Genomic DNA, 26,396 nt, shown 5'->3' on the forward strand with positions numbered 1-26,396 from the left:
GAGGAGAAAAGGCAGGGTTTGTAATAAAATTGGCTGGGTGGCCTACATTTAAAAAAAAAAAACTACCAGGGGAGAATAGAGCGGGGCTGTTGGGAAGAAAAGCACTTTATTACAGGCGGACAAAATATAGAAAATACAGAAACCAATTCAGACTGGAGAACAGATGTCAGAACACAACTGGTAATAAAGTCATCCTTCTAAAATAATGTAGAATGCCTGCTGGCGATGCTAGAGGCTTCGCTGTGCTTTGCATTTTGAGCATTTTTTTTTTTTTTTGCATAATGACAGATAAGTTGAAATAATTATGCTTGCTTTTTCTAAAAAACGGCCTAAAAAGGGGGAAATTATTTATTTATCTTTAATGCTGAAACTTCGCTGAGTCTACAAATTAAAACAGTAATACTATTACGTTGGTTTTTCTTTAAGCCATCAAGCGAAACTAAATATCTACTAAATAAAATAATTGTGTTTCTTTTCAGTTATTTTTGGTTTGGTCTGGCAGGATTTCTTTCCTGTCATTACCACATTCCTGTGTGTGTGTTGTCTCAGACGTAGTGTATCAGAAAACAGAGTAGGATGTTGGTATGTGTCACAAACTGATAGACACATGTTTACCACACAAATACACACCGCACAGGACATTTGTGTGTATGTGTGTGTGTGATGTTGTCCCACTGTGGGTTCCTGTTTAGGTGAAGGCCACATAGACAGACAGGTAGACAGACCAATCTCTCGTCTGACAGCCATCCCTGCCTCCATCCACAGAGCTGGGTTGGCTCAGTGAGAGGTGGAGGGCCAGGGTGTGTAATATGTAGGTTTTAGTTCCACTCTGGTGAATAGGAGGAATCGATATCTTGCTGCTGCTGCTGCTGCTTCAAACACTTATTGGCTTTGGTTGCGGTGTCACAATGCTATATAGACAGGCAACACTTAATACAGCTTTTTTTATTGGGGAGAGTCCTGGTGTCACACCGGACTAAGGGACATCCAGTGCCATGTACACGTAATGTTGTTAGTTCAAATCCCCATTCTTGGCTTTTCAGTCAGTTACAAGCTGTTAAATGAATTATATATCTTTCCACAGGCACAAGCTGACATTTGAAGGGTGAAGTACGTCATTATTTAGTTTTACATCCTCATTACCATTAACGATGAGATGCAATTTTCAGACAGAAAACCTGAGTTTACCGTGTTCGGACATAAATACTTTAGTTGAACAACAAAAAGCTTTTTTATTTTGTAGAAATCACCTCCAGTGCCCACTAAAACTGTTACAGATTACCAAGAGAGATTCTGTTTTATTACTTTATACCTTATGGCAAGGTAATCGGATCTTTTTTCATGTCTTTATTCATTCCAGAAGATTACATTTAGGCTAAAAGGCATCTTAAAATCAACATACTATCATTTAAATCAGGCCTTCACAGTGGCTTGTTATTCTATTCAATACAGGGAAATCTAACTAGAGAAAAAGTACAATACACACATGGTATTGGTCCAGTACTAAATACGTATTTATGCAACACATTCAGATTATTTCAAGGAACCTTTCATTTTAAGCATTCAAAACCATTAAAGTACTTACACATAAACAGAATAAATAGCTCAGGTCATAAATATTTATATATGTGTAGTAAAAGGAGTGAAAGGAGAGAATAAAGGGGAACAGTATTAACCTATGTGATTCTACCTAACCTATTTCACGCTCCTGTCAGTACATGTAAGTGGCACCAGCACACACACATAAACACACACAGGGATTTTTTTTGTGTGTGTGTGTGTGTGTGTGTGTGTGAAAGTAGGGAGATCGTGAGTGTCTTTCTGATGCTCAGTGACTCACTCATGTGTTGCTGGCCCATCTGTGAACAGAATGACCATGACACAGTATGTGTGTGTGTATGTGTGTGTGTGGGTCTGCATGTGTGTGTGTGACATGGTGATGCAGTGATTGATGAGACAGTTGCCATTCTTGCTAATGCAAAACGCACCTATCCCTGAAGGGAGCAAATGCCACAACACACACACACACACACACACACACACACACACACACACACACACACACACACACACACACACACAAATACACACACGGGGCTGTAACTGCCCTACCTAATTACCCCTCTAGTCAGGGCAGTGTGATGTCTTCCAGTCACATATGCAATAAATATCCATAAACATGCATAAGCGTATAGTTTTATAAACAATGACAGCTGCATAGGAGACATACACACATGTGAACACTAATAAATGTTCACTTTCTTGTGTGTTAACAATAAAACTGTGCTTTTTAATTACTAGGCTCCTTTGGGTAAAAGGTGACTACACACAGTATATACTATGATAGTTACCCTAGATTACTATGTCAGGTAATTGTTAAAATAAATGTATGTGATATAATAATTACATATTTGTAAAATGTCTCATAAATAAATGAGACATTTGTGTCTATACCAAGGAGACATTCAAATGATCATTAAATAATCACAAATACTAAACGCATGAATATGTTTATATACAAATGTGTGTGACTATGATTCCTTGCGCGTGTCTGCATGTGCATCAGGGCAGGTGGGGTACGACGCAGCCCTTTGTGTGTCTGAGTGGATGTGGATGTGTGTGCGCGTTAGCGTTAGCGACGGGAGCTGTTAGCGGGGCAGGCGGCAGATGGGCTGTCGGCCTTAATAGGGACTGAGCGGGTGCAGAAAGGTGACAGCTCCACGAGGGAGGGGTGTGTGGTGAGGGAGAGGAGGAGTGTGTGTGTGGGGGGGGTGAATGGTGAAGGAAGACGGGGATAAAGGGGAAATGAATTATCTGCGGAGGTCAAGAAAAGTGCGGATCAGCTGCGTAGGGGAACGCACCCCTGGAGGGCAAGAAGTGTTGATAATGTTTAATTTATGCAACATATACATTTGTATGTATATATATTTTGACAAACAACAAAGTTTTCACCTTGTTATTTCTGTGTAAAGTTGCAAATGCCAAAAGTATCAAACATTTGTCTTAATGATACAGCATTATTCATACAAGTACACATATAGAAATAGACATAAAATTAATTAAAAAAAATAGTTTGTGTATATGGAAAACAGCACCACAGGAACCTGAAAAGGTAATAAAAAACAGTAATAGCAGCTATGGACATTTCTGCATTAAATATATAAAGTGCACGCTCGCTTTCATCTCCTCAGATATGTTATTTGGTCTGTTTATGATTATGAAGAAAAAAAAGATTGGCCCTTCTATTCAAAACCTGATATTTTGGAAAATGTAATTCTTATGTAAAATATTAGATTCAACTTACATCAACATTCTGAAAATGAAATGTGCTGCTGGTTTTTACAGTGTCCCAAGTATAACTTAAGTCACACAGAATTAAACGAATTAAAGAAACAAGGGCCATATCCACAGATACATTCTTCTTTTATGGTCACATACACTATTGTGCGTAGTTTGGTCTCAAAGCTGAATCGTTGGGACAATTTAAGGCGTAAAGGAACAGGAAGACAGTTCAGCTGTTTGTTCTGTTCGGACCAAAAACTTAAAATTAGCTGCTTTCTATCATCAACAGATTTGTAGGAGAGATTCCCCCCCCCTCAAAAACACCACAAAATAAGAATGATATAAAACACTTTTTTGAATTGTGCTTTTTACACAGATGGGCACATGTTACGTCCCAATTTGTTTGCATTAAGAGAGTGAGTTTCACTTGTTTTTATTTTGTAATAATGCAACAACTTGATATACAGCGAGAAAGAAAAAACGTTAAGTTTTGCAGCCGCTATTTGTGTCAATCAAAATTAGTACTGAATTTTTAAATGTTGAATACTTTCTATCTTTCTACAGCAAAAAAACAATTAATGCTTGGGGGCAATAAGTTATAGATCAAATAGAGGAACATTTAACAATAAAAACCTTTTTTTAGAAGAAGTGTTCAATTCAGAGTATAACTGCTTTTACTATAAAGGCTTCTCAAGTGATATTGAAGTTGAAGTTTTTGATTCAGAAAAGATCTTTTTGTTAAGCGAATTCTATGGAGGAAATTTCGTAAGAATGCATAAGTAGTGTTACATATATTTGTCATGTGCATTTGACGAAGTTGGTAAATTACACCAAAGGAGATGCCAGGTGCACAGAAGAGAGACAGAAGGAGAAAACGGAGAGAGAGGCAGACTAAAAAAAACTAAGGAGAGAGGTGGGGTGGTGGGCTGGCCTGTCGTTCTCTCCCCATCAGGCACACACATGAAGCATGATGGGAGGATGAGAGGAGGAATATTTCACTGTCAGTCGGAAGGCGGCATGGTCATTCATTCCTTTCTCTCTCTCTCTCTTAGTATCTATCCATGTCCCTTTCTACTGTATCTTTCTCTTTTGTCTTTTTGAACCCCCCTTACACACTGTCGAAACAATGACAATTTAATCATACTATACAAGGCCTGGGCATGTAGAGGGGGAGAACTATCCAACCAACCAATCTATAGGGCTCTCCCCATGGACACAGAGGAAGAGAGAGAGAGAGAGAGAGAGAGAGAGAGAGAGAGAGAGAGAGAGAGAGAGAGAGAGAGAGAGAACAAAACTGCAAAACAGAAAAAGTGTGAAAGACGGACAAGACGTTTGAACCCGCATCATTCTCCCGATCCTCTTTAACTCATGCACACGCACACACACACACACACACACACACACACACACACACACGGCACCTCTCCATCTAAATCTGTTCTATTGTGGCCCAGTCTCCGCTGTCTCCTCCCATTAGGAGTGAGAGGCAGCATTAGAAGCCCTGAGCACGACACGATGGGCGCACACACACTCACACGTATACATACACCGGTCCCCCGTTCTGAAGCGCAGCTCGATAGGCTACGCAGTGAACAGCTGAAATCACATTTGAGTAACTCTGTCTCTGAAAATCATAAAGCTACAGCAGTGAAAATAACGATTCTAAATTACAACATTAATTAAGAAAAGTCGATGTTACCTAAAATCAAACAGACAGATCCGTAAAAAAAGACCTGTTCATTTATTTAAAAAGAAGATAAATAGCACATGCTTTGGACTCTGAAAGCTCAAATCTGCACAGAGGCAAAGAAGACTTTCTTCAGCATCCCTCTAACCTACGCTGCTACATAAAGTAGAAATGTCATAAAAGTAGCCTTGAATTAGACAGAAAAGTGTCAGTACTGAATGGACGTATCAGTAAGAAGATTAATTCTTAGTCAAAGCATAATTTATTTGATAGATTGTGATAATAGTAATAATAAATGAATGCACATTTTGATGTATGGATGACGGAACATGAGGAATGAGCGGCGGAGAGAGAGGGAAGGGGGGGAGGATAAGAGATGAGAAGAGATGAGCAGCGTTGTCTCTTACTATATATCACTCTCTCTCTTCTTTCAATCAGCGCTTTGGCATTCAATCCCACACACACACACACACACACACACACACACACACACACACACACACACACACACACACACACACACAAACATGTTTAGCTTCACCACGAGTGTGGTGTAATGGCTAATTGCAGTGAGTGTGTGTGTGTGTGTCACAGCTGGTACAGTCTCTCTTACTGCTCTTTCAACACATAAAGGCCGGCACTGACCCATAACATACTCACACACACACTCACACATCCTGCACTGATGGATATATGGAGCATAAATCAGAGAAATTTACATCATCAAAGCCATACAAATGTGTTTAGGTGTGAGATGGTGTTTTCAGTAGGTGTGTGTGTGTGTTCATGTGTACATGTATGAATGTGTAATTGCATTTTTGACACAATTTGGCTAATTTTTAGCTGCAAAAGCACAAAAAAATGTGTGTGTGCATGCATGTGTGCGCTCATGCGTACATGTGTGTCCAGCGGACCCTTAAGTGCTGGTGTCAGACAAAAGCCACCCCCCTGCCACCCCCTCCAACCTCTTCCCACCTCTCCCTCTGTCTGTCTCTCTCATTGCGTCTCTCTCTCTCTCTCTTTACGGGACTAAATTACCACTGGAATGCTTGGACCCTTCACATGAGAGAGAGGCCGCCGTATGCAGGAGTGTGTGTTTGTGCGTGTGTATTGGCTTGGACAATGCAAAAACTGACAGACAATGAATGCTGTAGGGACAGACGGACAGGCAAACAGACACACAAAAAGAGGAACAACACCTCCTCACACAGGCCACTAATAGGTCACACACACGTACACTCAAAATTTGGGCAGGCAGGCAGGCACGAAGCCATGCATGACAACAAACAAATGCAAATGCGCGCACACACACACACACACACACACACACACACACACACACACACACACACACACACACTCAGCCAACAAATCAGTGCGGCACATATTGACATGCTTTGACAGATGAATTAAGTAAATGATTTTATAAGGAGATTAAAAGGATTTTAATTTACGCAATCTCTCTTTGGTACCCCCCCCGTCCCTCCCTCCAGTAAGCTTTACCTCTCTCCCTTTTTCTCTCTCTCTCTCTCTATTGCTTTCTCTCCCTCATGGCCTGAGAAAAAGACTGCACGAGAGACTGACAAGAAAAGAAAGAGAAAAAGGCAGGAAGAAATATAATAAATGCTCTTAATTTTCTTAGAAAGGAAGCAAGTAATATTTTCTTTACATTCTCATTAATTCTACATATGTTGATCTTTTCTTTATCATAGTTTTAAACTGCAAAAGCATATTAACATTATGTGTTTTAAGCCACCACAACATTATTATAAAGACGCATTATTTAGGTTTTAGTTAAAAGCACGTGCTGACATTTTGAATGAACAAGTGAATGTAAGCAAAGCGGTCAGCCTTAGACTTGAAAGGTGAAAATTGAGCGCTATCTTGTGCACCTGATTAATCATTAAATCTGTTCAAATACCAAATAATGGTCACTGTGACAATTTGGTTCATATATCTGGTGTGTTTGAATTTATTGTGATGAATTAAAAATTTTCATCAAGGCAATTTCAAACATGCACCAAACTGTTGTTTCATAGAGACAGACATTTAGATTTTTTTTTTACTCACAATCTCAAACAATTTATTTGCATAACATTTCCATGCAATTAAAAAAAAAATCAAATCTACAAATCTAGACAAAAATCCCAGTTAAAAAAAAATCTGACTGAAATCATTCATGCTGCGTTGTGTTTCTCTTCATCTCTCACAACGCAAACCTTTGACTGAATGATCTGCGCGGCCGCTGTGTAATTCTCACCACCCGTCTCCTTCACAACCCACTGACAAAAACCACCAAATTCACTAAAGTCACTGTCGGAAATATATCTTAATGATATGCAAATGGTATGTATATGGTGGCATGAGGGGAATGCAATTATGTTAACAGCTTAAGCGGTACTTGTTGTTATTATTATTATTATTATCGGTATGATCATCATTATCCCTAATATTTTAATTAGTGTAGGAAAGCAGTGCCTGAGAGCAAAGGAGAGGAACCCTGACAGAGAACAGTGGATGGATGGATGGATGGATGAATGGATGGATGGATGGATGGATGGATGGATGAAGGAGTGGACAGACGGAACAGATGCAAGAATGGACCATACGGTTTTCTAAAATATGTGAAAGCGGTCACAGTTTATGAGCGCTCACAGAAACACACACATGTAAAGCAGCACATTCCACTGCAAAGTGTGTTTTTCGGTCAGTATATTTGTGCTCGATTTCTAAACACAGCTCTCACACTTTACACTTCGCCAGCAATTATTGACCAAAAACAGGTGAAAAATGTTCACTTTTCAGGTCAAATTCACAGTTAAAAAACAGAGTTTAGTTGGTAGTCTTAAAACACACCACACTGTTTTGCAGTTGAAAAACCAACGCGTAAACATACAGTGTACAGGCTCCTCAAGACCAAAAAATATACAGAATTCAGACTTTGCTCTGTACATCCAGTCATTTGATTTACAAAAGGAAATCAGCATGCTCAATATGAAAAGTTGTTCTAGTCTTTGTTCAGATCACAACTCAAAAGTCACCAAAAGCCTGATTTATGACATTGCACTGATATTTAAAAATGATAAATAAAAACCCCTTTAGGTGTTCTTTGATCATGAATGTTTCAATATACATAAAATTGTGTGAAAGGAATCTCTCAGGAATTTTCAAAACTCTTTTTTTGAGAATCTAATAACTGAAACACACTGCCAAAAATGTTTTTTTTTTTAAATGATGAAAGACAAGTTCAATGGTAAAGAAGTGGTCTTCCTTCACTAGCTTCTCTTTTTACTCAAAAATGTCCCTCTCTATTCCACGTACTGTGTAGGAGTATCTGGATGTAAAAGCCACACGCACACACTCTTACACACACAGACACACACAAAGGTGAGACGCCTTCAAAGCACACAAAAAATGCCAGTTTTCTTTAAAAATGTCAACAATATCATGTTTGGGAAACACATCAGTATATCATCCTGCGTCTGCTTCTGGTTTAACTTTGCCCTTTTAGTTCTCCACCTCCGACTTTCCGGCGTAAAGACACTTTAACTGGGGCCGTGTAAACTCATTTTAATTTATTTACTATAAAGATAAGAGAACTTAGAACAAAATTAATCTACGAATGTACATTATTTTCTATAACATTCTGACATTAATTAATGACTAATGAATCAGTGTCATTGTTAGATTCATACCTACGTGCAAAGAGAGATCAGTGCACTTACTGAATTACACTCACCACTTCAGATAAATCCCTGTTTTACTTTGTAATGTTTGAAAAAGGACAAAGTGTGTGTACATTGGTATATTTGCTACACTTTTATCTATGAGTTAGACTGCCCTTGTGTATTTTCATAAAATCCACCTTGCATGGTACGCGCACAATAACACACACACACACACACACACACACACACACTGCTGTCCGTTCCGCCAATCAGTTAATCTGCATTTTGAACATGCACCTAAAAGAGCAAAGCATTGGCGAAAGGAGCAGCTCAGCAGCACTCGCTTGTGTGTGTGTGTGTGTGTGTGTGTGTAACTGTCTCTAATTCCTGTGCGGGCCACACGCTGAGTTGCCCGTCTGAAATTCTACCTCCTCTGGCATTTAAGAGCGCAGCGCTCCCCCTTTCCTCCTCCCTCCTCTATTATGGGCCCTTCTCCCGTCTCCCCACGTTATTCCTGTAACCTCAATGCCCTGTTACCTCGATGATTCTCTGCTTAGACGAACACATAAAAACACACATGCACAAGTATAAACACATGCACGGGCATACACATATGTAGACGTATCCTGACTGAGTTTTTGTCCTGAGAACAATTTGACTCAAAGTAAAACAATGTCTTAAAAAACAGAGAAAGTGAAGGAAAAACTGTTTCTCTACATCCTTAATGAGTGTGTGTGTGTGTGTGTGTCTGTGTGTCTGTGTGCATGCAGGTGTGTTTGTGTGCATGTCTCACTCCCAGGTGGAGGGACAGAAATTCCGCTCCTCTACCCACTGAGTAAGAGCTGCTGTCCGGATACTGCAGCCACACACACACATACACACACAGACAGTGAACGCGTGCTACCTGACAGCAGAAACAACCTTGACATGGTGCCGGCCACCTCCGCTGCATACCAGCACACACAAACAAACACACACAAACACACACATACACATAAACACTCACACATTCACAATGAATGACAATGACAAGTTGAATGAAGGATAAGATTAAAAGGTAAAATTTACCTACTCTTGTTCAGAGTGCATTAAAAAACACTCGGATAACGGGTGTCCTACCGAATCCATCGGCGATACCGGGTCATTGTCATGTCAACCTCCTCCAGGGAAAAAAAAAACAAGAAAATTCAAAAAAATCAAAGTTTTTATATCTTTCCTCTCTCTCCTCCTCTTCTTTCTCCGGTCTTCCTCTCTCTCAGTCCTTCCTTCCGCTTGGAGGGAGCAATACAATTACCAGGCTCTGCGCTGCCTGCACTGATCGGCTCTGCGTGTGTGTGGATGTGAGGGAGCGTGTGTGTGTGTGCGCAGTGTGTGTATGTGAGAGCCAGGAAGAGGGGGCTATAGGTACACACACAGCCAGCCAGCCAGGCAGTTGGGACGGAAAGCTGTGCCGCTGTCCTAATCAACGACTTAAAGCCCCGATAGCAGCTCATGAATATTAAGCATTGTTTTGCATATGCAGTCCCTCAGGCCCCGGTTCCGCTGTGATTGGTGGATACTTGACCAATGGCTGTGGGGAGGGGCGGAGTAAGGGGTGGAGACGAGGAGGGAGACCGAGAGAGAGAGAAAGAGGGAGAAGAGCAGGTGGAGAGGGAGGGATCAGACAAAGAGCGATAGAGCGGAAGAGAGAGGGAGGGAGGAAGGCAAGGAGGGAGCGGAGAGGAGAAAAAGACAGGTGAGAGAAAGATTTAAAGCAAGACATCCTCTCACTCCTTTCTTTCATTCTTTGTGTCTCCATCATCCAATCTTTCTGTTTCTTCTTCTGTCTTTCTCAAAAGTGTCTATCCACTGGTCTCTATTTCTCACACCATGTGCATTTCCAGCAAAAAACAATATCAAGAAAACACTGTGGAAAAAAAGCATTTGTCTTCTTTTAAACGTTAAAAAAAACTTTCAAATAAAAGTCTTTCAAACAAGGGATAAACATTTGAGTTATGACATTTTTCAGGTAGAAATTAGGGATTTGTGTCAGCTCAGCTGCAGAACACAAAACTGACCTCATCAAATCCAGAGAATTGCAGGATCAAAGGAAAAAGTGTAAGCTTGACCCTAAACCCTAAGCCTAAATAACGTATCACACTGCAAACACACACACACACACACACACACACACACACACACACACACACACACACACAAGAGCTACTGTACAGCCGAGCCCATCACAGCTCAGCAGTAAAATACAGGATTATGGCAATTCCAAGGCCCTTGTCCTTTGTTGTGGAATGATTTGGGAGTGATTGGGACAAGGTTTCCCCTGCTGCCTGCTGTTTTGCCGAGCTCCCTGCCATCTCGGCACCAGCAGGCTGTATATTCCCAGTATTTCCAATATATCTGACAACCTGGAATGTGGGTATTGTCGGTGGGTGAGGGATTCTCCGGGAGAATTAGCTCAGTGCTCCTCAGTCTCATAGAGAGGAGGAAACAGAGAAAAGGGAAAGTGAGGAGAGGGAAGGCTCTTTTCTCTAAAAGGGAAATGGGAGCCCTACAGGGAGACTCAGATCTGCTCCGCCACAATAATGCACACACTCTTTCTTTCTTTCCTCCTCCCTTAATTTCTCTCTAAATGTTTTCCTCTTTTCCATATGACTTTTCTAACGCTCACATTGCCCTGCACACAGGATGGAGGGGGAAGAGAAAAGTGTGGAGGAGAGAGGGAGATAGAGAGAAAGAAATTGGAGGGGTGGAAAAGGGGGATGCAAAGATGAAAGAGAGTGGTTGTGATTAGCAGCTTTGGAAGAGAACAGATAATAAAACATTTCCTGAAACCAATCTCTGCTTTGATGTGTGTGTGTGTGTGTGTGTGTGTGTGTGTGTGTGTGTGTGTGTGTGTGTGTGTGTGTGCGTGTGTGTGTCTATGTGTGTGCAACAGTAACTGCAACCTCTCTCTCTCTCACTCTCTCTCACTCTCTCTCTCTCTCTCACACACACACACACACACACACACACACACAGATTTACAAACATGTTTAAACACAGTCAAATGTTTAACACCTCAGCTTTGGTGGTTGACAGTGGAACATTACATTGAAATAATTTTTTTCTCAGCACACAGCACAACATTGGGATGTGAATGTTGCTCTTGTATGCTAATAAAGCATCTGTGTGGATCTACATGAAGAACTGAAACTCTCTTCAACTGTCACATTCCACACGTGTCAGTGAGTCGGGTTCTTACTTCATTCTTTTGACCCAGAGAATGTGCAGTACTGTAAAACACTCAAAATATAGACCGATATCTGTCCATGACAACATAACATGGCAAATAACTTTCAGTAGCTGTGTTATGTAAAACCAACTGTGATTCTAAATAGAGGGGAGGGAAGCTACACCCAACACTATGGATATGGATGTGCATGATCAGGTTTACTTTGATTTTAGGGATAGAAATAATTATATTTATATACTATATTAAGGCCTAATCATCGCAAAATGAGTTGTTAGTTAAGGTTTGTTTTCCAGGAATTGAGACATTTCAGCAGTTTACAAACACACACAAAATGGGAAATATTTTTAAGAGCAACATAGACAACAAAGAATGGGCCTGTATGACATTTGCAAGCACACTAAACACACGCACACATTCACTGACACGTTGAATGCACTTGCAGTCCATGTTTTCAACCGCATGTATACACAGATGCTATGAGGTTCATGTACAAAAGCAACACACACACACACACACACACACACACACACAGTTATGATGTATCCAGGGGCTTATAAGCATCGACAAAGATGAGTGTGAATCAATGCTGCCGTCACTACTGGGCAAACAAATCCTTTACCAAAACCTCTGTCTCCAACACACACAAATAGATACAAACACAAGCATCTACCATTTCTATATTTTTTTGAGAAAGATTAATAAAAAAATCTAGGAAATCTGTTTGTGGGAAATTTATTTTACACAAACAACTAAAATATAGATGATCACTATAAGTGAAACAAGAAAGGAGGAAATGTTTGGAGTTGCAGAAGAGATGCAAAAATACATACATTCTTAAATTTCAGGGCTGCACTACAAACAAAAACATTTTTAAAAAGTGATTTGACTTACACAAAGATAAATTAAACAGTCTGCGATGAACTGGTCGTGTTCATGGAGGCATATTTCTTTGTTGCAGTTTACTCTAGAAAATATTCAATGACACTTTTCTTTGCAGAGTTCCACACTCTGTAATTTATGCATTTATGCAGTTTGTGGACGCTAACAGTCAGTTTTAGTACAAGCAGCAATGTGTTTGATATAAAAAAATATAAAAAGCATCAGAATGAAATCTAAGGATCAGATTTTAAAAAAGTTTGTGTCTATTGTGTAAATAGCAAAGAATTGTTGTGGTGAGACAGTAGTCCTATACCACACAGACAAAATCATACACAGACTGTGTCTTAAATGTGTTGTAACTTCCACATATGTTCCTGAAACTTATGAATCTTATATTTGGAATCTATATACACTGTCATAAATATCAGAGAGATTTCAGAGATTTGAACTGAACCCTAAAACAACCCTAAATGCTACCTCCCTACCACAACCCCCGCCGGATAATTGATTGGTTCTCAGTCAGTGTGTATGTTGACAGTGACCCCTTTAGGCCACTTCTTTCTCTCAATGGACAAACACAGCTGCCATGCAAACCTCTTAAACACTAATCTATTACAGTAAAAGTCAGGGAAATGCCCTGTTTGTTCCAATGTGAACCTGTGTGTGCTGGCTCCCCGGCAATCACATTCCCATGATTTGTACAAAACTGTGGTTAAAATACTCTTCCCAAACCAGTCAAAATGTAGTAATAATAATAATATAATTATAATAATTGCATGTGTGTGAACAGGCACTTCACAGTTCAGGTCCAATGTGAAGCTGCTGATCTCTTACTCTTGCCTTTTGTCTGTGATTGTGTATGTGTTTTGACCCTGTCGTGGCAGCTCTGTGGAAGAATTATCCATTGCAACTCTCACTGACATCAATCACACCACTCGATAGGCCACAGCAAGTTCATTCAGGGCAGTGAATGTATGTGTGCGTGTGTGTGTGTCCGTGCTGCTCAAAACAGTCTTTAACAAATCCAAGAGGTGGTCACTTAAGCAACTGACCTCGGGCCACCGTCGACACGAGTGTGCTAGTCATACACACATCAATAGGCTGAGGCTACAAACAAAGCTCCTGTACTGATTAACAAAAATATAATTTGTGTTGATCACTAAATAGCACTTGGTTTTTATTAACATTTAATAATACTTAAATTATTACAACTGGCAGCACAAACATGTTATAATCTGGACTAGAAAATAAAGGTGATGCAAAAATGAAAACAGCTGGAAAACACACAACGCTGAACTTTGCCTGTGTAAAGGGAAAGAGAGCTGCCAACACATAGGAGAAAGAGAGATACAGAGAGGGAGAGAGAGAGAGAGAGAGAGAGAGAGAGAGAGAGAGAGAGAGAGAGAGAGAGAGAGAGAGAGAGAGAGATTGTAATTCACTACTAGCCAACAGAGGGAGCTATGGACTCTGGTCAGTTTACAGCCAACTGCAACACTTGCTGGGTGTGTGTGCATGAGTGTGAGTGTTTATCTATATAGCATGCAAGATTTAATCATCGTAAATTAAAAAATCATACCAATAATAAAAATTCATATATAACATCTAATTATATCAAAGAACCACAAATCCTCTCTCTCTCTCTCTTTCTGTCTCCCGCTCTCCCCCTCCCCTCCCCTCCCCTCTCTCTCTCTCTCTCTCTCATATACACACACAGTTACATTGCCAGCAGGGACGGAAGAGATGGAGCTAAGTTATCTGATAGCTCTGTCAGCAGGTACAGCAGAACACAGTGTGGAAACGGCCAATTTGACCACAGACCCCCTGCCCGGCTCTCCAACCAGCTACCCATTGAACCAACACAGAAAGAGAAAAAACAAAAAAAATAGGGAGGGTGAGAGGGACAGATAGAGAGTGTGTGTGGGTGAGAGAGAGAGAGGGAGAGCAAGACAAAGCAAGAATGTCAAAGCAGGGAGGAAAAAGTGAGATGGAGACTTGAAAAGACGTCTCTGTCACCAACAGTCCAATTGGTGTAATGGCAGTGAGAGGTTTTGCAGTCACAAGGTGTTATTAGATAAACACTACACTTTAGCTGCAGTTCATTTCAGGCTGTGTGTGAGTAAGTGAGCGAGTGAGTTTATCCATGTTTCCAAGTATGTTGTTCTGACTATTTTTCCAAGTTTTGTTGGAATCTGGTTGTTGCAGCAGCAGAAGGGAAAATTATTTAGCAGCAATAAAACATTTTAATATAAAAACACAGTAAATCGATTATTATGTTTTATAAATAATAAAAAATGTCCAATATAATTCAGTTACAGAAGTGTGTTTTCATAGTTCCCATTTAGGTTTATATATAATTATAACTGCCCTTATTCTAAGGCCTAATCTTATTACTTCACCTAAACTTATCCATAATCTTAATTGTGACTGTAATCTTCCACAATCCCACACAGAGGCGGACTGCTGAACAGATGTATGATAAATGAGATGATGAACACGTAGAACCATTCAGTTTGGTCAAAGTTTGGTCAACATTATGTAGGCTTACACCAACACTCCTCGATCACATGCTGGTAAAATCAATAATTAGAAACAATAAAGATTACTGGAGATGCCGGTTATTACACTTACATACTTTTGTGTGTCTATGGGTAAGTGTGTTTGTGTGTGTGTGTGTATGTGTGTGTGTGTGTCCACTCAGGGACCTCCAGGGAGGGAAGGGGCAGTGATGGTGATCAAGGCCAAGGAGAGAACACCAGCTGCTGGGAAAAGCTGCTGGGTTTAGGGGGCTTTCTGGAGCCTGTCACCAAAACTCTGTCTGGGTAACCTTTGGAGGAGGGTGAGGGGAAGTTACACACACATGCACACACACACATAACACACCAAAGCTTGTGCAATCACACATCAACCATTCAATTTCATTCCAAATTCTTTATGGCAGCGTGTGTGCAGTTTCAAAAATACATTCAAACATTATTTAATCACACAGACGACAGACCTGACACACGCATACTGCACACAGTCACACATGCACTCAGATACACATGCTTATTATCTTAGGGGATGTATGCTGTGATTTCTTTAGAACAGAGAGCCATGTGACAGCCCTGTTATTTCATACAAAGGTCAGGCAGGATTCACAGCTAGGAAGACAGAGGTGTCTGCGACGGAGAGAGATACAGACAGATACTATACAGACGGGGAGAAAGCGAGGGATGTGTGTATAAGAAGGTGACAAAAAGAGGGGGAGTATGGAAAAGGTGACCTTACCATTTATAAAAAGGGAGCATTAACATCCCCTAAACTTTCACACGGTTTCACTACTTACCTTCTTGACTATTACATTTAGAGTTACACACAAGCCGCCATACATACATACACCTCATGCATTCTTGTTTAAAATTTTCAGTTCATAAGTAAATGTATTTTCTATGGTAGTTTAGTTAATACATGTTGCTGTTATCTAGTTCAACTTGCATCAAGTTCAATCTATTACAAAGAGGATAGAAGATTTAATTAATGGAAGGGCCTTTACTGCATTTAATTGATTGGTACAGCTGAAGAGTGACAGGAAAGCCCTTTGCTGACACTCGGAGGTCGGATTTGAACTCATGTCCGCTGCAGCAAGGACCCACCCTTGGTACATGGGGCGCCAGCTCTACCAGTTGAGCTACCAGGGGGCCCCAGAAGAAATTTTCCACATAAAAATATGCGCACTCACACAAATACACACTAGGTCAGTTGCGGTCACTATCCTGTCAGTGGTCAGATTGAAGGTTGGCTGGACCGCACCTCATCAAAGAGTGAAAGGAGTGACCTCATCAAGCAGGGACAGGCAAAAGGGGAAGGCTTTGGGCTGGACTGGGGTGTAACCTCATCAAACGTGGACAGACAGGGCAGACATGATAGATGTCAACACTGAAGATGTGTGTTACTGTGTGTGTATGTGTGTGTGTGTTGGTGTAGTGAAGTTCTAGTTGTAGTCAACGTTTATGTACACTGCTGCAGCCAAATACTATGTGAGCACACAAAAACACATATGTGTGGACTTCCATTCCAGCTTCTATTCGCACACGCAAGACGTCTGTCTGTCTCATGCACAGACTCAACATAGAGACAACATCTTTGATTCTGTCTGTCAAAGGAAAGAAATCCACTCTTTCACCACCTCAATCAAATGTGTGTATCCATCAACCTGTAAGCACATCTTCAATTAGTTTGTTTAAAACCAGAGCGAAAATGCCAGAAATTCAGCCGAAAAAAGACAATAAGAAGTTTTTACAGTGGTGAAATAGTTTCTGTATTGATAAAGATGTAATGATTGGTCGACCAGCAGAGAGATGGACAGACATAAAGACAAATAGCATGTTTGAGTATCTATATAAAAATAACAGCTAAATATTGAAAGGATTGTATCACCACAGCAATATTTTCTTAAAATCTCTTAACCCTATGATCTGTCTGAACCTCACTGCTACCACCGTGCTCTTTCTCTCCTTCCCTCCCTCCTTCTCATCCTCAGGTTTTGATATATTCTCAGGGATAAATTAGAACTGGGATGTAATTATATACAGGGTGAGTTTTTCCTGGATAAGAAAACACTGAGCGTGTGTATGTGTGGGTGGGTATGTGTCTCGCTGTCTGTGTGTCTGTATAAAGCAGTGTTTTGTATTGAAATAGGTGACTTCGGAGAGGTGCGCTCCTTTAATTACGCCGCTCTCAAACAGAACATGAGTGGGCTATTCCACTGGGATTAGTCGTCTCTCAATGCTGTCTTTTTGTTAATGCAACACACATAACACACATGCATACTCAAACACAAATGTATGCCTGCCAAAAAAGCCCCTCTCGCCAATAGTTCAACACTCAATTTATTCAAACTGAGGTGCAAGCCAAGTGAATAATTCCACTACTAATAAAGACAGTAAGACAGTGTGCGTACTGAGGAGATGAAGGGGGAAAAGGGATAAAACAGCAAAGGTAGAAGAGGGGGGAGTAAAGGGTTTAGAGGAAAGGTAAGAAAAAAATTTGATTTTCAAGGACAACAAAATGTGTAATCTAACCTGAACATCAATTGCCAGTTTCAAACTTGTGAGCATGGATTTTTGATTTGTACCAGGTGTGTTTTTGTGTGTGGGTTACAAATATGAATTTTACCGTCAGTAGGTCAAAGTTAAACAGACTTCATCAATGTTTTAACAAACAAAAACCAATATTGTTATACATTAGCTGATAAGTAACAAGAAATTTCACTGCAGAAATTCTGTCTCTTAAGGCACTTTTGGCAGTGATGAGTCAAACCATGCCGCTAATTTCCATTTCCATTAGCGGTTTAAACACCGGAGTATGGCCAAATCACCCCCGGCCTGCCTCCAAGCAGGTTGCGGTGACATCTCGCCAACTGCAGCCAACCTGTGATGATGCCCCTTCTGCCCTTTTAAAAAACATATTTGTGTTCGAGACTCAACTAATTTCTGTACAGGCGACAAGAGCTAACTGATTCTCTGTGGCTTGAAGTTTAGTTTCACACGTATCCCTGTTTGTACTTTCAGATATTTGCTTTATGAAACTGTTTCATGTTTGCTTTAGGCTATAAATGAGTCATGTTAAGTTACTGCTGAAGAACCAACTTTTCCTGATTTTGTTGCTTAATAATAATAAAATAATAACTGGGGACTTTTATTGTGAAGGTTTAATAGAAAATGAAATGTGTTTATCACTAAATTAGCAGATCTTTATAGTGGCTATTCTATAAGAACGAGTTTTCAGGGAGGACGGTGGTCGTGTTTGTTTGTCCTTTAGAACATAACCGTTGTGAAACAATTATAAAGTAACGTTTTATTTGATTCACTGCTTTGTCCTGCTAATGCCGATCCATTTTTGCATTCAATTTTGAGCTCTCTTGACTTTCGCTGCTCACTCTGCCTGTAAAGATACACCTTCGAGGGGTTGGCTGGTGCACTGAGCCAAACCGAGTGAAACTGATGAAACTGAAGAAAGCCCACCCAGTATCTAAACTAACCAATGATTACAGTTTCAGGTAAGTTTTGAATCTGTTCAGTGTGCTACAGCAGACTAACTAATAGGATACTGGGCTTGCAAACTAAAATCAGTAGTACGCTTGTTAAGCCAGCTAAAATATAAAAGAAGTGTCCATGCTTGTAGACTAGGGGGAAATGTTAGTTAAAGAGATAAATTGGGTTGCGTTTCAAAGTGTAAAGCTATTTTTGTGTTGTGTATCAACCTGCTATCTGGATACATTCACTGTTGACCAATAATGAAATTGTGACAGTTACTGCATTTTTAAAAACAGCTTCAAATTAAATGATTTGACTGGCTATGTGCAAAGAATTTCTCTGTCCATTTAGAGAGAGCCCATAGCATCAACAGCCTAGTTATACAACAATCAAAGCACAAAGACAAACCTCAGCCACACTGCCAGAGAACACCTCATAACTATTATGACCACTAACAAGTGAACTAACCAAAACAGGCAGCCAAAACAGTCAAGGTGTGACCTGTTGGACTTTCAAGGAGGAGCACGGCAGACAATAAATGCTAAATCCAATCGTTGAGAATAACAAATAAGTAATTCAAATTCCAATGTGACATTTTTTAAAAATTCAAGGTAAGAAACAGAACTGAAATGTTACCGCCCAAAAAATGATAAGGGTTCATTCTGACACGATTAATATTATATTTCAATTCCATATTTTTTCTACAGTTCTTGTAGCCTAGATCTCAAAGTACAATTTCCAACATTTTGCTAAGTCCCACTTTCTGTATTTGTCAGTTTTTGGCATCTGAATTTCTCATTCTGCTGTTTGCCTGATGCTCTGACTGTCTGTGCTGTAAGATGGTGAAAATTAGTTAATTTGTTATACTAGATGGATGGTGTTATTGCATCCAAACAGTAAAGGGGACTACAATAGTCCACACTGTAAGATACACAGAACATAAACACACTCCACTTCATCTGTGTCTGTGTCTAATGACGTGTGTGAGTAATTACTTTAAAGCCAATGTGTGCGGGTGTTTAAGTGTCTGTGCTCATGTATGTTTTTATCTGGGCCTTTGTCTATGTCTCTGCCTGCAATGAGTGTGTTTAATGGTGTGTGTGGAAATAATCACTTAATCGTCGCACTGCCTCCATTTGAGTGTGTATGTGTGTGTGTGTCTTGGTGCTATGTTTTCACTGTAAAATAGGCTGAAAGATGCAGACATAAGTGGGGTGGTCTGGAAGAAGAAAGAGAGTTAAAATAGTGAGAATGATTGGTGAGAGGAAGGGAAGAGAGGGATTAAAGTGGAAGGAAAAAAGAAGGGGAAGAGAAAACAAGGGACAAGGGAGTACACAGGTAGATAGAAAGACCTCTAGCCTTTATCTCTCACTCTAATTCTCCACAATAACCCTTCCCTCCAATGTTTCTCTCCAAACCGTCGACCTGTGAATTTATAGTTGGCCCAATGATTGCTTCTCGGGCCATGATGGCTGTAAATTGCTTTGCCATTTGGTAAATGTTGGCAGTTAGAAGGTATACAAGTAATTATTTCCGCTTGTGCTGATTGAGACATAATTCCAAGACGAGGCCCTGGAAAAATGACAGCATTTCGAAACAACTCTGTTTTAATTTCCCAGCATTCCTAATTAGAATCTGTATGAACATGGGGGGGGGTTTATGTGGTTTCCTCCAATGGGGCCAGAAATAATTAAACTGTCAAGGGGAAATAAATACGTATAAACAAGGCATAATTTTTACAGCGTGCAGCACCTTGTCAGGCCATGACTTTTTGTGAAGAAAAACAATGAGGGGAACAATGCAGGGGCATAGAGGACACACACACACACACACACACACAGCAAAACACAAACAGTGTCTATAAATAGAGACTTACTCTTATCTTATATGGATCACACCTTTACAAAAGGACTCAACGTTTAAGTTTCACTTTCATGTGTGAGAGCACCTCTGTCAGTCTGGTGTTTGTGCTGAAAAGTTCAGGTACTCCTTAAATGGAAATACTGAAATGATCATAGGTGCCAATCCTTAAAGGTTCTGTATCGAACTTTCAGAAAACCGTTGTTAATAATGTCACCAGTGGAACGCAGGATCTGTAGTCAGCATCCTGCTGCTGGAAAATAAATTACAATCATATTTAGAATAACGTTCTCAGTATCCTCATCTGCAATGTTCCTGGACCATTTAACTAACTTGCCGTTTATCACCCAACACCACAAAGCAACCAAGGCCAGACTCACAGCACACAGCCAAGCCACAGCCAGCTGGCCAACCCCCACTTAGCCTGGGTTACAATTAGCTTGTTGGATGCCTTGCATCACTATAGGCTAATAGACAGCAAGTGTATGCTTTCTACAGTTCCATCATTTATTGCTGGCTAAATTCAACACAGTTTGTCATAATAACTAGTATCATGGATCACGTTAGCTGGGCAAGTCATTTTGCAAGCTAACAAGTTACTTGCTAGCAAGCTAAGGTTAGCCAGTTAGTAACCTGCAAACAGAAAGCCAGTCAATTTACCAGCCAAATCAGCTCTGTGAGTCCAGATGAAACTGGCTGATAGTATTTTACTATTTAGTTAGCTATATAGCAATTTGTTCGTGTTAGCAAGCAAGTTAATGTTAGCCAGCTAAAACCACAAGATCAAAATACATTTCACAAGCAGTGATGTTAGCTTTGACCTCTTAAGATTTTCCAACTGGCCACCTCAGTCCAACAATTGGCAATTACCGTTATATTCGCGCATGCGTGTATGCTGCACCAGCACCCCCTGACTCCCCTGTCACCACCCCAGTAGTTTCAGGTGGGAGATGGGCAGCAAGTTCACTACGTGCAACAAGCTCTAACAGCTTTAATAAACAAAATAAACTCACCAATAGTCAAGAAAAGAAAAACACCTATTCTTCACGTTAAACAGAAAAATGTCCACCTTCTAAATTCAAGTTTCTCTCTAAAACATTCTTATTAACCAATCCTAAAACAAACTTCATTCAAACTTAACAAGAACAAAATAAAACTCACCCAACCGTGTTTATTAGTCTTTCCACGGTTACAACAATCACTAACTCTGGTGTCTAACCATCTAATAGCATTAGATATGAAAATATTCTGGCTCTACGCGCTGTCACTGCCTCTATCCTCCCTGACCTCCCTCACTCCTCTACCCACTTCTTGCCTCTTCTCTGTCCCTCTCCTGTCCTGGGCTGTCCCTGCTGTGTCCCCAGCTTCCCTGGAGTTGGAGTCTTGTTTTGAGCCTCTGCAAATTACCTTGTAGCTGTATTTCCGGTCGTCAAACTAGTTGAAATAGACCCTTAATTTAGAGCAATTAGTTGTTGTCTGTTGTTGTAACATTGTGATCACAAGTTAATATAGTAGCTGAGAACTTAAAAGCAGGCAGGGTGAGAAACACAAGTGATCAGATGATCTTGTTGCTGTTGTTGGAAACAAGACGACAGTGTACTAAGACTACTTTGTTGGACGTAAAATTTATGTAACTGTTCCCTTCATATTTCAAAAAATCCCTCATTGCACAGGAAGACTGTGGGTGATGGAAGTTTACAAAAAGGTTTACGTGTTAATTTTTTATTAACATTTTCTTCTCCAAATCAGTCTGACCAACCATAAACTTTGTTTATAAGCTGATTGATTCCCATATGACTGATTGTGTTTCTTGAGCCATCTGATCAGTAATGATCCCATCAAATACTTTTGTGTGTACAATGTTATTAAAACTGCAATAACTTGTGTTTTATTTGTGTGTTCAGGTTCTCCTGTTGCTACCAAGTCCGGACTTGAATAAGCGTCAGAAAGAGATTACACTTTTGTAACCTTCCATCATAATAGCTAGTAAGAGTGGTGACACAAAAAAACAAACAGGAAGTTCAAAAAATAATCAACAGAACATGAAATCACAGCACAAATTAAAAAGATGCAGCAGTAGCACAATGTGTGCCATTCAACCAACATAGAGAGTGGGGTTGCAGAATATTATAAGATGCGTGTAAAGTACAGTAAGCTTTATGGGAGCTCTCTTTTCAGAGCTGTGAATGCACAACACAAGCCAAAAGATCAGCAGTGTAATAACAGCATTATCTTTAACACAAGCAACAAAGCACAAAATATTCTAACTGATGTCCCCCAGTGACCTTTCACTTCTGCTAATTTAATTAATTTGTGTAATTCCTGTTGTTCACCAACTTGAAGCAGGTTTGGTCTAGACACCATTTAATGAAATCATTATTTTATTAGCCATGAAATATATACTGTATTAGGACTGCACGATTAATCTAATCTCAATTGCAATTGCGATGTCACCCCCGTGTGATTACATAACCACAAAAAAGGTGTGATTTGATTAAATAAAAAGGTGTGCTGTAAGTGTGACGCTCTTTTCTCTGTGTGCACTGCTGTCTGCTCATTATCCTTGCCCACAAAAGATATGATCAATCGGTCTCTGGTCACGTGACTATCAGGAGCGTAGAGCAGGCAGAGAGATGCATACAGGAGGCCACAAGGATAATGGGAGATAACAAGCAGGCTGACAGCGCTGAATTGGTGGCCAAAAAAACCAACCTCTGTCATATGGCGATATTCTTGATTCAGGCTAAGCGACACTGAGCAGAAAGAGGTACTGTGTAAAACATGCAAAGTAAAAGTCGCCACATCACGCTGCAACATGACTAATTTGTATCAGCACCTGAGGCAGCACAGAGAAAAGTTTGATGAATACCTAAAAGTAAAAGCCCTAATTAGTAAAAAGACAACTGAAAGTCAGTGTGTAAGCCAAACAAAACGAAACACAATTACAAATGCTCACAAAGATATAAAGAAATCACCGACTCCATAACACATTACTTGGCAAGCGACATGGTGCCCATATACACCGTTAGCATAGAGGTATTTCAGAAAATGGTCCGCATCTTGGACAGGAGGTACCAGCTACCCTCACGGAACTATTTCTCTCAAGTCGCCAACACTTGAGCTTTACAACAAATGCCATGGAGAGATTCAGGAGAATATACTTATGTGCCTTTTTATTCAACCACTGCAGACCTGTGGTCAAGCTGGACAACTAAAACATTACATCAGCCTAACTGCGTGCTTTGTCAATGTCTTTGAACTGAAAAGCTGCTGCTTGCAAACCTCGTATTTCACCCAGGATCACACCGGCCTTGGGCCTGAAAGAGGCTTTGGCTGCATTGGACCTGTGTGAGGAACGCCAGGTCGATTTCACAATAGCAGTAACGGCAGTAACATCGTTAAAGCAGTTCAGGTGAATGAGGGTCTATTGTTTTGGACACAGGCTTCACCTTGCCATTGGTAAGTTAAATTCATTTGATCTATTTTATTACGTTATATTTTATACACCTGTAAAAAACTTAAAAACACACAACAAAACAGTTGACAAACAGAAGCAACGCCTATCCAAAATATTGTACCACATAGGCTACACCATAATAAAGGACACCTATCGGTCTGTTCTCTGTGCAGCCTTGGGACTATGTCTGGTTCATCTTATCCCGACCTACAGGCAGAAACTTACATCTGGAGGAGGCCTACAGAAGTGAGGACAGAATCCTGTACAACCAGGCCAGGAACACGCTGAAAAAGGAGATCAAAGCAGCAAGGAACAAGAGCTACTCTGAAAAGCTGGAAAGGTCTGCAGAACATACAGAGAGACCATCCCCCTACACTGTGGAGAACCATCAACTGAACTCAACCTGAATATCTTTTACCATAGATTTGAAAAGCCCACATTCACACCCCTACCCCGCTCCAACTATGAAGAGGATATGTGCCAGCTCTTTCAGAGACAGAAGAACAGGAAGGCACCAGGACCAGACGAGTGTCACCATCCTGCCAGAAAATCAGTGGTGACCTGCTGACCTCCATCTTCACACTGTTGTTCAACAGAACACTGGAGCTATGTGAAGTTCCTGCCTGTTTAAAACGCTCCACTGTCATCCCAGTCCCCCAAACACTCTCCATCACAGGACTAAATGACTACAGGCCTGTCGCCCTGACATCTGTAGTCATGAAGTCCTTTGAAAGACTGGTGTTGGCCCACCTGAAGGACATTACAGGCCCCTTGTTAGACCTCCTGCAGTTTACCTACCAGGCAAACAAGTTAGTGGATGGTGCAGTCAACTTGGGACTGCACTACATCCTGCAACACCTTGACTGTCCAGGGACATATGCAAAGATCCTGCATGGACAGCACGCCGTTTAACCATCATCCCAGTCACCCTTCACAACAATCTCACCCTCACTGTGCCAACTTCCACATGTCAGTGAATTACAAACTTCCTGACCGAAGAAGCAGCAGGTGAGGCTGGGGAACATCACATCCAACACCCGGACAATTAACACTGGCGCCCCCCAGGGGTGTGTGCTTTCCCTACTGCTATTCTCCCTCTAAACCAATGACTGCACCTCAATAGACTCCTGAAGTTTGCAGACAACACAACTGTCATCGCCCTCATCCGGGATAGTGATGAGTCTGCATACAGATGGGAGGTTAACAGTTGGCCCTCTTGTGTAGTCAGAACAACCTGGAGCCTAACCCCCCCAACTCTGCCCGTCATCACCATACTCAACAGCCCTGTGTCTGGTGTGGAAACCTTCAGGTTCTTGGTATCACAATCTCCCAGGACCTTAAGTGGGAGTCCAACACAGACACCATCATCAAGAAGGCACAGCAGAGGATGTACTTCCTGCACCAGCTCAGGAAGCCCAACCTTCCTAAGGAACTGCTGATCCAGTTCTATATCGCCCTTATTCAGTCAGTTCTCTGTTCTTTCATGACTGTCTGGTTTGGATCGGCCACCAAACAGGACAGGAACAGATTACAACGGACAGTCAGGACTGCAGAGAGGATCATTGGTCCCAGTATGCCCTCCATTCAGGACCTATACTTGTCCAGAGTCAGGTAACATCATTGCAATTCCATCTCACCCTGGACACAACCTGTTGTTCCTTCCCTTCTGGTAGACCCTACAGAGCACTGTACACCAAAACAAACAGGCACAGGAACAGTTTCTACCCACAAGTCATCACTCTGACAAACAGTTAACTCCAGACACACAGTGTCAAGAAAAATCCCTGTGCAATAACCCTGTGACTCTAACATCTACTGCACCTGTAAAGTATTTATCTATTTTTTTATTGTTGAAATTCAATTTATTTTTAAAAACATAAATACATTAATTCAAACACATCTACCTATGCTATGCCTACTGTATATACAACCTACCTCATGTACATAAAGAAACCTGCGCATCCTTTGCACTCTGCACCATTGCACTATTGTCTTCTGTCTACAAATGTTATTGTTTTTTGTTTGTTTATTTTATTGTTTTATATATGTTTATCATAGTTTACGTCTATTTTGTTGAGATTGTTGTCCTGTTTATTTATGGTTAGTCTGGATATGTACATTGAGAGCAACGTAAAACCAGTCAAATTCCTTTTATGTATGAAACGTGATTCTGATCTTAAGAAAACACAAGGTATATATTTCATAATTTTTCATTGTTTCCTTATTCACCCTTTTCTCATTCACAGAGAATGTTCTAAAAGCTGATGTTCAGCGCTTTAAGAGGGCTACTGGGATATGTAGGAATATTGTGGGCCACTTC

General features: G+C 40.6%; 1 protein-coding gene across 6 annotated transcripts in view; it reads right to left on the reverse strand.

Moving 5' to 3' along the window:
• Nucleotides 1–26,396, reverse strand: part of esrrga (estrogen-related receptor gamma a) — a 155,240-nt gene that overhangs the window by 66,305 nt on the left and 62,539 nt on the right. For 4 of the 6 annotated variants that reach the window (XM_051379594.1, XM_051379592.1, XM_051379593.1 and 1 more), the window contains exon 1: nucleotides 9,710–10,095. The exons of 1 other annotated variant lie outside the window; for it this stretch is intronic. In XM_051379594.1, the coding sequence (XP_051235554.1) occupies nucleotides 9,710–9,765 (56 nt within the window). In that variant the 5' untranslated portion in view covers nucleotides 9,766–10,095. Of the gene's footprint in view, nucleotides 1–9,705; nucleotides 10,096–26,396 lie in introns of those variants that run through there. One more of the 6 variants, XM_051379595.1, reaches the window with a different exon arrangement.

This window comes from Dicentrarchus labrax, unplaced genomic scaffold (genome assembly GCF_905237075.1).
Source record: "Dicentrarchus labrax unplaced genomic scaffold, dlabrax2021, whole genome shotgun sequence".
Lineage (NCBI taxonomy): Eukaryota > Metazoa > Chordata > Actinopteri > Moronidae > Dicentrarchus > Dicentrarchus labrax.